We start from the raw sequence: 12838 nt of genomic DNA, 5'->3' as shown, positions 1-12838 counted from the left end.
TGTTGTTTGAGTTCTCTTTGAAAGATAGAAATTGACAGTTTTTCTGTTTTCGGTACTTTTTGTCCTAGTTATTCATTTATTTACATTTACTTCTGATCCTGTTGTGGTCTAGATATCTTAACGTTCTCTGGATAAGATTAACTAATGAAATGTCTGAGTGGGATAGGACATTATTTTTTGCTCTAGAACCTGGCTGTTTCAACACATATCATCTGATGCCATAATCCTGATTCTTCCCTGTTATTAATAATAATGTACAGTTCACCACACTGAGTTCTCTGGAGACAAAAAAAAAAAAAAAATTGCCGTATCTTTTAAATTTTATTTCTTTGTAACGCCACATATGTTGTCTTTTAAATTCTGACCTGATCACCTTTTGTCCTCTGGCGTGGTTTACTCTTAAGGTTATACATAAACACTTTTACTTGAAAAGAGTTGAGATCATGGCCCAGTGTGAGGAGTGGATTGCTGACATCCAGCAGTACAGCAGTGATAAGCGGGTTGGCAGGACCATGTCTCACCATGCAGCAGCTCTCAAGGTGAGTAACCCTCCCTCACAGAAGCCTTGCTGGTGGCTTTAAAAGAAGAGATGTGTGTTCCCTGACAGAACTATGACCATTAGCAAGAAACAGTAAGTGTATTAAGTTCAGAGGCACCCCAAAAGTCTGCAGAAAAGACACATTCCTTTTGACAGAGAATTGACAGTTCCTAAAATTAAAAGTGAGGATAGGAAGTGAGCCAGCAGAGCTCCGTGGAGTTGTATGGAGACGATGGGGAGACGCTGTGCACTGCGTTGCTCTGTGCCTCTTCCTTTGCAGGATTTTGTTCCTTGGAGTAGTGAGGGAGACCGTAGAGCCCCTGACAGCTGGTTGGTTGTCGTAGTTAGTGTCTGTAATAGAAACCTGTTTGGGAGGAAGTGAGCTGTTGTTTCCAACTTGGGTGTTCACAGAATGGAAATGTAGAACATGGTTTGGGAGTGAGTGAATTTTTTTTTTTTTTGGTGGGAATCATAGCTTCAACAGCCACTCTTTCTTCCCTGCCTTGGGATATCTGCTCGCCTCTGTTCCTTTTATCCTCCGTTGATTACAGTTATCTCTACTGGCTCCTTTCCTTCTAACTTTAAAAGTATCTTCACTTAAAATGATTAGATGATGATGATGATAAGGGTTTATTAGTTTTTTATCGGTGAATTTTTAAAATATTCCTGTTTTTTCCGGTTACACACAGAAATGTCTATGAATGTAAAACCATGTGATATCTGAGGCTTGCTTCAAAATAAAATGACAAAAGTGGTGGGAATATAGATGAAGGAAAACTAGCCATGAGTTGATAAGTGTTGAAGTAGACTCATGGGAGTTTTATTTTATATTCTGCCTACTTCTGTGTATGTTTGAGATTTTCCATTTGATATAAAAACCTTTAAAAAGAAAACTGTTTCTTCTTAACATCTGCATCTTCCTAAGATAGTTTTATCTTGCCCCATTTATAAAAATGTTTTTGCCTTTTTACTACCAAACTAGAGCTGTTAATACTTTTGCCTCTGTTTTTAAATGACCCTCTCACCAAAGAGCATTTTGCAGTTGAATTTCCATTCTGTGAAAGTTATCAACTCTCGTGGTTCTCAAAGCCAGTGACCCTGGCTTCCCGTCTACAGACCTCATCCCCCCTTGAGGCCTTTACAGATGTTGCTTTTCACCTGCTGTGCTGGCTCACTTCCATTCAGTTTTCATCTTAAATTTTGCTTCATGGAACCTGCCTTGACTTTTAAATTGGATGATTTCAGTACAATCTCTTGTAACACCGTACCTACCTATTAAAAACACTCATAACACTGATCTAATGTTTGTGTTTTCCCCTATACCTTTCATCGGTGGACTGTCCTTCCACTTGTTTTTTCTAGTGCAAACTTTTAAAAGTTGTCTGCTCTTAGCATTCTCAAAATTATATTACTGGCATATTACTTGGATATCCTGTCTTTCTAACTTTCTGTATTTACTTACTTTTAAACACTTTTCTCTGTCTTAAAATCTTCAGATGATATTTATATCCCCCTTCATCTAGTAAACCTATCTGTTCGGTGCTGGGTCCTGTCAGTGCTGCCTTCATACAGGAATTTCTCTCCTCATTTTCCTCTTCAGTGCTCATAGCTCAGTCTTCCTCTCCTCTCATTCCCACCCTTACAGTTTTTTCTGTAGCACATAACCAGATCGACATCTTCCCAAGTGTGTTTAGATATGTCTTTCCCTGACACAAAAACTCAATGGCTAAATTCCAGCGTCTTTGGCTTTGTTACCTCAGTTGGTATCTTGCTTTTATCTCAGATTCTCTTTGTCTTTTTTTTCCTGTGTCATCCTGATTTAAAAATCTCTAGTTCTGAATCAGCCTACATTTTTATCATCTGAGATATACTTTCGCTGCTGAATGCTAATTGAGAAAAGTACGCAGCTGTTCTGTTTAATTTCACAATAAAGGCATAGTATTCCCACCTTAACTGGGCCTCCATAATTGTCAATTTTGTTTTTTCTTTAGTTAATGTTTTCTCCTATTGTTCATGGTAGAAGGGAAATTGGGGCTAGAAAAATTTTCAGTTGCCAGTATGTAAATGTACTTTGAAGCCTTACAAATGGCTGCAAATGTATAGTTGTCTTATCTTGCTTATTTATGTAAACTACCAACCAAAATGTAGGCTCTTTTAAGTCAAAGATCATGTAGTTGGTCCTCCGTATCCACAGGGAATTAGTTCCAAGATCCCCTGCAAATACCAAGATCCACAGATGCTCAAGTCCCTTAGAGAAAATGCATTGTATAGTCTGTCTCTGTCCAGCTCTATCTTCCTTATTTTACTCATTGCTTTTTACATTATTACTGTTGAACACACTGCCTTGTTTTATGAATGTTGGTTAATTTCCAGCATCAGCTATTGACATTCCTAATTTTCAAAGTCCTTAGTGTGAGATTTGAGATCCTTTGTCTCCCACTAGAAAGTTATAAACTGAAGTTTAATGCTTGTAAACAACCAACCACTCTCTGTTAACATGTCTATCAGTTGAGTTCAGTCACTGAGTCGTGTCTGACTCTTTGCGACCCCATGAATCGCAGCACGCCAGGCCTCCCTGTCCATCACCATCTCCCGGAATTCACTCAGACTCACGTCCATCGAGTCAGTGATGCCATCCAGCCATCTCATCCTCTGTCGTCCCCTTCTCCTCCTGCCCCCAATCCCTCCCAGCATCAGAGTCTTTTCCAATGAGTCAACTCTTTGCATGAGGTGGCCAAAGTACTGGAGTTTTAGCTTTAGCATCATTCTTACCAAAGAAATCCCAGGGCTGATCTCCTTCGGAATGGACTGGTTGGATGTCCTTGCAGTCCAAGGGACTCTCAAGAGTCTTCTCCAACACCACAGTTCAAAAGCATCAATTCTTCAGCGCTCAGCCTTCTTCACAGTCCAACTCTCACATCCATACATGACCACAGGAAAAACCATAGCCTTGACTAGATGGACCTTAGTCGGCAAAGTAATGTCTCAGCTTTTGAATATACTATCTAGGTTGGTCATAACTTTTCTTCCAAGGAATAAGCATTTTAATTTCATGGCTACAGTCACCATCTGCAGTGACTTTGGAGCCCAAAAAATAAAGTCTGACACTGTTTCCACTGTTTCCCCATCTATTTGCCATGAAGTGATGGAAACGGATGCCGTGATCTTCGTTTTCTGAATGTTGAGCTTAAAGCCAACTTTTTCACTCTCCTCTTTCACTTTCATCAAGAGGCTTTTTAGCTCCTCTTCACTTTGTGCCATAAGGGTGGTGTCATCTGCCTATCTGAGGTTATTGAAATTTCTCCCAGCAATCTTGATTCCAGCTTGTGTTTCTTCCAGTCCAGCGTTTCTCATGATGTACTCTGCATAGAAGTTAAATAACCAGGGTGACAATATACAGCCTTGACATACTCCTTTTCCTATTTGGAACCAGTCTGTTGTTCCATGTCCAGTTCTAATTGTTGCTTCCTGACCTGCATACAGATTTCTAAAGAGGCAGGTTAGGTGGTCTGGTACTCCCATCTCTCTCAGAATTTTCCAGTTTATTGTGATCCACACAGTCAAAGGCTTTGGCATAGTCAATAAAGCAGAAATAGATGTTTTTCTGGAACTCTCTTGCTTTTTCCATGATCCAGCGGATGTTGGCAATTTGATATCTGGTTCCTCTGCCTTTTCTAAAACCAGCTTGAACATCAGGGAGTTCACGGTTCGCGTATTGCTGAGGCCTGGCTTGGAGAATTTTGAGCATTACTTCACTAGCATGTGAGATGAGTGCCATTGTGCGGTAGTTTGAGCATTCTTTGGCATTGCCTTTCTTTGGAATTGGAATGAAAACTGACCTTTTCCAGTCCTGTGGCCACTGCTGAGTTTTCCAAATTTGCTAGCATATTGAGTGCAGCACTTTGACAGCATCATCTTTCAGGATTTGAAACAGCTCAACTGGAATTCCATCACCTCCACTAGCTTTGTTCGTAGTGATGCTTTCCAAGGCCCACTTGACTTCACATTCCAAGATGTCTGGCTCTAGATTAGTGATCACATCATCATGATTACCTGGGTTGTGAAGATCTTTTTTGTACCTTTCTTCCATGTATTCTTGCCACCTTTTCTTAATATCTTCTGCTTCGGTTAGGTCCATACCATTTCTGTCCTTTATTGAGCCCATCTTTGCATGAAATGTTCCCTTGGTATCTCTAATTTTCTTGAAGAGATCTGTAGTCTTTCCCATTCTGTTCTTGTCCTCTATTTCTTTGCATTGATCACTGAAGAAGGCTTTCTTATCTCTTCTTGCTGTTCTTTGGAACTCTGCATTCAGATGCTTCTAACTTTCCTTTTCTCCTTGGCTTTTCACCTCTATTCTTTTCACAGCTATTTGTAAGGCCTCCCCAGACAGCCATTTTGCTTTTTTGCATTTCTTTTCCATGGGGATGGTCTTGATCCCTGTCTCCTGTACAATGTCACGAACCTCATTCCATAGTTCATCAGGCACTCTATCTATCAGATCTAGTCCCTTAGATCTATTTCTCACTTCCACTGTATAATCATAAGGGATTTAATGTAGGTCATACCTGAATGGTCTAGCGGTTTTCCCTACTTTCTTCAATTTAAGTCTGAATTTGGTAATAAGGAGTTCCTGATCTGAGCCACAGTGAGCTCCTGGTCTTGTTTTTGTTGACTATATAGAGCTTCTCCATCTTTGGCTGCAAAGAATATAATGAATCTGATTTCGGTGTTGACCATCTGGTGATGTCCATGTGTAGAGTCTTCTCTTTTGTTGTTGGAAGAGGGTGTTTGCTATGACCAGTGCATTTTCTTGGGAAAACTCTATTAGTCTTTGCCCTGCTTCATTCCACATTCCAAGGCCAAATTTGCCTGTTACTCTAGGTGTTTCTTGACTTCCTGCTTTTGCATTCCAGTCCCCTATAATGAAAAGGACATCTTTTTTGGGTGTTAGTTCTAAAAGGTCTTGTAGGTCTTCATAAAACCTTTCGACTTCAGCTTCTTCAGCGTTACTGGTTGGGGCATAGACTTGGATTACTATGATATTGAATGGTTTGCCTTGGAGATGAACAGAGATCATTCTGTCGTTTTTGAGTTTGCATCCAAGTACTGCATTTCGGACTCTTTTGTTGACCATGAAAATGGCAGTATAGGTAATACAAAGTTAGGTACTCTCTCTAGATCTTTTTTCATTTGTTTACATTTTCAAAAATTCTGATGATGAAATTATTTCTAAGGTGTATTCCAAGCATGGTATGAGATAATGAGTATGAAACATTTCAAGTGTTCTGTATAAGGCCTAGTACCTGAGAAATACTGTTTTCATTTATTAAAATAGCAGTGGGTTTATTTTAATTTATGGACTGCTTTTCTCAAAAATTTTTAAGTCAGCGGCAGCGTGTATTACAAGTCTAGATATTCTCTTTAACTTAAAACTATATATTAAAAATGACTGGTGTCCTCTAAGCCATTAATAATGCAGTTTCTTTTACGGAGGTTGGGGCATTGGTAGAGTCTGTGGTCATGCTACTCAGGTACTCAGGGCTTATCAGCAACATCAGATATTTTGAGATAGAGATTTGTGCCAGTTTTGTTCACTTGCCTGTTAGAGTAGCTAGCTTAAGGAAGATCCACAATAAATATTGGTAGACCCAATTCTCTGGATTTGTTTTAAACTCGTTTCCTCCCTTCAGTGATGTTGTGCTAATCCTAGCGCCTGCAATTCTAACATCACTCCTTCACCCCTGCACAGCGTCACACTGCTCAGCTCCGAGAAGAGCTGCTCAAACTTCCCTGTCCTGAAGGCTTGGACCCTGATGCCGATGATTCCTCGGAGATGTGCAGTGCCACAGCTGGTGCTGAGGAGACTCTAATGCATGATCAGGTCAAACCTAGCAGCAGTAAAGAACTCCCCAGTGACTTCAAATTATGAGCTGCGTTGACTTGGACATCATAGACACAAAGGCTTTGAAGCACAAGCCAAATATGTCAATATTTGTATGTAAGAAACTAATTATGTAATAGGTAATGAAACTGAAACTATACTACACCCTTAAGGAGATCCAGTTTAATTCAAGGTGATCTTTTATTTACCTGTACAAGAGTGTAAACTTTTGTGTGCTTTTATTTTTCAATTGTGAGAACCACTGATTGGTATGTTCAACAAATTTGTGTATACAAAGAAATGGAGAAATCACTGATTATATAAGGGAAACTACCTTAGGAAAGAATGTTTACTGAATGTTTGTTTTCTTTTTTTTACTGTAGAGTGAAGGGTTGTTAACAAAGAATATATATTGGTCATTCTTACAACTACTATTTAAAGTCAGCAACTTTTCACTGAATTTGATAGATTTTATGTTTGGCCATATCTTCATGCTCATATTTGATTTCTGAAGACCTCCTCCATACACTTCAATAAAAGTTAAATGGACATACCCCCTCTTTTTTGATTTACTGGTACATTTTTAAAATGATAAATCTGCCATAAGATGCATTATAGCTGAAGACTTGCACTTGTATGGATGAATTTATTACATTCAACGTATTTAATTTTATGCTTTCTAAAATTCTAAGATGCAGAAAAATAAATGAACATGATTTTATTATATGCCAATATTTGGGCCTGTGAATGTATCTGTTATTTGAATTTAAGTCTATGAAAAAGAATGGTCAATTTGAAAAGTCACTCTAAACTGAATTTTCCTTAAAGGGCTCCTGTCTTCCTGGACTATCTGATTTTATTACTAACATCACATGTATGTATGAAACACTGAGGCTCTGTAGAGCAGAGAGGATGGACCTCTCTGGTGCTGTACTTGCCATATAGGCTCATTTTCATGCAAATTCTTCCTAGAGCCAAATAAATAAAGACTTAGGTGTATTAGTATGTCTTATTTCTAAAACAGTTTGCGATGGTGTGAAATACTATTTCTACAAGGAATTGGACATTTTCAAGAGCTACTCATGGGAAAGGAAAGGATATATATATGTATATATATTTCTTTTTAGGCCAGTTATCACAAAGGAGAACCTAAAATGATTCTTGACGGTGTCTGTACAAAAAAACTGGCCTGTGAAAACCCTGAATCTGGAGCTGACCAGGAGGAGAAGCTGTATCCTGAACAGTGAGTTCATCTGTGAAGGAACAGGAAAAGTAGGGATCGTGATACTCTCACAACAAGCGCCAGAGCTCCGTAAAGTGAATGAAGCGTGTGACCAGGAAATCAGTTTCCAAAACACCTAGCTTTAGGTCTAGTGAGTTAAACCAAGCATGACAGAATCGAGTTAGTTTATGAGAAAGAAGAGTCATCAAGTTAGTTTACGAGAAAGAAGAGTCATTTAAATGTTACCTGCAGACATGCTAGCTTATATCTCAGAGTAAAATTATCAGTGATAAGTGATAAAAGGACAGTCATCAATCCTCTAGGCTTTTTTTTTTTTTTTTTTTTTGGTTTGTTATGGTCCTGTCAGGGACAGATAATAAAAGCTTCTATCCAAGTATTTGTTTACCTCCAATTTTGGAGTTAATTTTTGATTATTAAAATAAGTAAGTAAATAAGTGAAAATTGCTCAGTTGTGTCCAACTCTTTGCGACCCCATGGATTATAGCCTACCAAGTTCTCTCCATGAAATTCTCTAGGCAAGAATACTGGAGCGGGTAGCCATTCTCTTCTCCAGGGGATCTTCCCAACCCAGGGATTGAACCCACGTCTCCCACATCACAGGTGACTTCTTTACCAGGTGAGCCACAAGGAAGGCCCAATCAAGTAGGGTAATTTTCCCCATTTCACTCCATTAGTCCTCAGAAAACTTTATAAAAGCAAACAGTGTCAGTACTATAAGTTCCAATTCATGTTTTTGTAAAACCCAAGGCCTAACATCTGAATTGGAGACTTTAGTCTATTTTGGTTCCAGCTGGAATCTAGACTTTCTGCCAACACATGTTTGAGCATTCACTTTGTAGGTTCCTGCACTCGAGGATTAAATGACAAACGTGAAATCATAATGTCAATGAAGAATGGTAAGTTCTCTGATACTCTTATTGACAGGATACTATTAGGAGCACAGAGGAGGGACACTTAACCTCAGACAAAACGTTCATGATTTGATCGTGAAGTGCTTCCTTAAAAAGATACCCTAAGTCTTAAAGAATGAGGATAAATAAGTTAGCCAGGCATAAGTTATTCCAGACACAAGGGAGCAAAAGGAGATGTTGAGTTAATGGCAGCGTGTTCGATGCTATTGGATTTTAAGAGGCAAAGTTGGGATTGTTAAATGGGTGGTCTTGGGCTGTGGTGTGGGAAAGCTAGGAGGGATTGGGTCACAGAAGAACTCGTTTGTCCTGTTAAGGAGCTTTGACATCCCGTTGGTGATGGAGGGCTGTCCGGTAACCTTAATTAGAGGAGTGGCCGGGTTGGATCATGTTTCAAGATCATTCTGCCAGCTATTGGGTGGCAAGGAAGTTAGTTGGGAGCCTACAGTAGAGTCCAGGTGGTAGTCATCATTGAGGACAATGAAGGGATGGAGAGAAAGCAACAAGTGACAGAACTGGGGGAAATAGGTATTTTGGGGGATGAGAATAACTTCAGGATGTTTTCAGGCTAAGGAGAAGGGTAAACGGGGAGGCCTTGGAGAAGGCTGGAGCAGATGTCAGCAGACACAGGGTGGCCTTGCTCCAAGAGCATGTGCAGAAGTCAGTAAAGCCAACTGGTTAGTTCATAAAGCTATTAACTCATGAAGTTGTGATCTTGAGAAGTATGAAAAAAAACTGCTTAGACACCATTCTAGCATTAGGATCAGTATGTCTGAAATCAAATGTAGAAGGTAGTGTAAACATTTTTTCTTTGATGTCCTGTAATTGGATTTGTTTAGAGTAAGATGAAGGAGGTGAAACGTTTTAGTCATTGTGTCCAACTGTGGTGAAGGGTCAAGGTTTTTGGTTACCCTCCTTTCCATTGGAGCCCAGTACTTTCTAAAACACAGTGAGGATGTTGCAGCATGGAACCACTGCTTACTCACTTTCTGCACTTAGCCTGCTGCCAATGGCCACGGTCTGCAGGCTGCGACTTGAGCAACCCCGTGCTGAATAACTCATATGACAGGTGGCCCCTCACCAGGCATTGCTAACTGCTTATTTATTCCTTAAACCAAAGCTAGTTATTTGGTAGACAGATTTCTACAGTTGCTTTTTTTTCACCATATTATAGTTTTCCACAATTTAATACAGAGTTAATACTCTGGTATGTCCATGAGACTGGTTCGACCGAAAGATTCCAAGATAGAAACAGGCCTGCTGAATCAGCCTAGAGATGGGAATAGACCAAGCTGCAGACCTTGGTGGAGCTATATACTCAGGGCTGAAGTGGCAGCCAGGGTACAAGAGGACTGAATTGACCTACTACACCAAAGATGGTCAGAACATGGCAAGGCCTCAGGTTCATTTGGTTTGGTGTCAGTAATATTGATAGTCATAATTCCAATGAGTGGAAAATACTGAAAAATATAAAAAATGAGGTTAAACACAATTTTCTGGTATCTTCCCTTATATTCTTATTTTCTATACTTTTCTATATAATTGGTATATTGTATGCTCAATTTTATCACCTTTTTAACATATTACATACTTTTTATCATAAAATTAATGGCTTCATAATATGGATGTACTTAGCTTCTTACTGTTGGACATTCAGGTTATTTCTGTTTTGCTGATTATAAACAATGCTCTAATGAACATGGTCTATATCTTTTATTTCCTTATGATAAAGCCTAGAATTACCAGGTCAAAAGGTTTGATATGTAATTACTTAACTGCTTTCCAGAGAGGTTGTATTGATTCACACTTCTAGCTTCAGTTAATGTTCCCATTCGCTGGCCAGCATAGATGATTATAATTTTTTAATCAGAATGTTTACCTATCTTCATTAAACATGCTTTAGTCTGCCTTTTTTTCAACATTGTTTATTAGCCATTTGAATTTCTGCTTTGCCAATGATCAGTTTATACGTTTTCCCCAGTTTGTTATATATTGTCTTTGGATATTTTGATATAAATGAGCTGCTTAAGTGATAGAATGTTAATTTTTATCATATTTGTCTATATTTTTTCCAGGTGGCCCTTTAACTTAATTTTTCTCATGGAAGTTTTAAATTATCATGAAATCATCTATTGATCTTTTCCTTTGTGATTTTAATTACTTTTTACTTCTTTTTAAGAGCTCCCCTCAGCAAAGACAAAAGAACCGTATATTTTCTAACTGGGATTGATTCTGGTGTTGGTATAAGCCTGGCTGGACCTAAATTAGAACGGGTTTAAAAGCTCCCTGCTTCCCCACCATAGGAGTCCAGCAGGGTGGTAAGAGTGTAGGGACAGCGCTTGAGTTTTAAGGTGTACAACAGTTTGAAAGGAAGCTCTTTCCTCTTTTCCTTGCTCTCAGCTTCCTATCTTCTGCTTCTTCAAACTAAAGGAACTCTCTGAACTTATGCATTTCTTGGACAGAAGAGGCACCCTCTGGCCTTCTTCCCCTAGCCCCTGGATGTGATCCCATGGGCTTCACCAAAAAACGGGTTTTCTTTGCTTTCACCTGTACGTGTCCATCCTCAGGTTACACCAGCTGTGTTTTCCAGTGCAGGAAGAGATTGTGTCAGGCCACCGTTTTGATGGTGAGTTAGTTTTACTCACCTGGTGCTTCTCCAGGGAGGGAATGCCTAATCCAGGGGTGTCAGCTGCAGGCTGCCCTGGGCCACTAGAAGGCCCAGGTCCTGGGATAACACCTCTGCCTGCTGGGGTTCCTAGGAGAGTGATTTGATCCTCTTCACCTCCCTGGCCTCTTCTCTTTTCCAAGGGATAGATCACAAGGATAGGTACCAGTCTCCCTGAAACTTGCCACCCCCACTCCCCTTCTGTTCCTTGTTACTGCTTTTCTCTAACCTTTCCATGGGTTTTGTTCTTTGGTGTATCTCTTTCTCTTTTTACCTCGCGGTCTGCAGAGTTGGCAAACAGCCCCAGAGCACCTCCCATTTCCCTGGAGTCATTTTCATTATTTATAGGGACAAGCTAGAGCTCCTTTATCATGTTGGTGCCCCTTTTCTACAAGTGATGATTCTTGTTATCTTAGCTCTAACCGTATACAGTTAGAAAAAAGTAAAAAAAACCTTATAAGGTTTTTTGACCAGTTGGCTCCTGTAATTTCTCTGAAGCAAAGAGCCTAAGCATTGGCTACTGAATTAAAGGATATGCTTTTTCTGGCAGTGGTTCTTCAATATGTGCCGTATTATTGAGATAATGCCCCTAAAGCACAGATTTAACATTTTCAATATTTGTACAAAAATGAAGATTTATAATTATTAGGAATAATCAATCTGGACTCTAATATGCTGATAATCTTCCTGTGTTTGTCCTATATTATCTGTAGAGATTTATCTATAGTCTTGGTATTCTAATATCTAAATCAACTATGATCTGATCCTCCATAAGAGCTACAGTATATTCTGTCTGGGAGCAAATCCTGAAATTGTAGGTGTTATGTCCCATAGAATAAAGAAATAATTCTAATAATGATTCCAAAAAATCAGTCATAGCTTAGGACATAGGCTTATTAGAGATTCTTACTACTTGAATGCTTCTCTTAAACCAATGTGAAAGTTCATTTCCCTTCAAGCTCTTTATACCCTCAAAAAACGCTTTTATTATCTTTTCCCCACACACACTGGCAATTCCTCTTTTTTTCTTAAGAATAGTGAACTTGCTTTCCTTTTTGCTTTTCAGCTAACTTTAAAATTTTTCACTACAAGATTTTATGTCCTACAGTCGGGAATGAGGTCGATAAGGTGGCATTATATCAACAAGAATTATTGTCCCATTATTATAGACAGTTCTCCCTGGGAGTTAGAGGAAGGACACAGTATTGTCTGGTGCTGATATCTCTTGAAGTTGCATCATTGGGCTGATTTTGGACACTTGTCTTTTTTTTTTTAAGGCAATGTGGATGAGTGTTTCTTTGAAAGGGCCTTCTGCTTGTAATCCATTCCATTATCCTTATATGTAGACTCATAAGCCTTAAAGAAGAAAACCTCATTTTGTTCTTTTATAGAGACAAATTATGTGGATTTCTCCCTTGTTTACTTTCTGTCTGGAAGTTAATAACTATACATTGAATTTTTTAACTGGAAATTTCATGTATTATTTTTTTTCATGTATGATTTCTGATTGAATTCAACAATTCATGCTTGAGCCCATTTGTAAAAAAGGATATTAGGCTCCCTTTATCTTGGGTCTACTCTGGCATATTGGCCGAAACTT

At 39.0% G+C, this 12838-nt stretch overlaps 1 protein-coding gene across 12 annotated transcripts in view; it reads left to right on the top strand.

Moving 5' to 3' along the window:
* Positions 1-7421, top strand: part of BIRC6 (baculoviral IAP repeat containing 6) — a 209152-nt gene extending 201731 nt beyond the window's left edge. For all 12 annotated transcript variants that reach the window (XM_069583614.1, XM_069583613.1, XM_069583612.1 and 9 more), the window contains 2 exons: positions 405-539; positions 6291-7421. In XM_069583614.1, coding sequence (XP_069439715.1) covers positions 405-539; positions 6291-6470 — 315 coding nt within the window. In that variant the 3' untranslated portion in view covers positions 6471-7421. The remainder of the gene's footprint in view (positions 1-404; positions 540-6290) is intronic.
* Positions 7422-12838: the final 5417 nt, after the last annotated feature.

The sequence above is a fragment of the Ovis canadensis genome, chromosome 3, assembly GCF_042477335.2.
Source record: "Ovis canadensis isolate MfBH-ARS-UI-01 breed Bighorn chromosome 3, ARS-UI_OviCan_v2, whole genome shotgun sequence".
Lineage (NCBI taxonomy): Eukaryota > Metazoa > Chordata > Mammalia > Artiodactyla > Bovidae > Ovis > Ovis canadensis.
The sequence above is the reverse complement of the archived record's forward strand: the minus strand, read 5'-3'. Positions and strand labels throughout refer to the sequence as shown.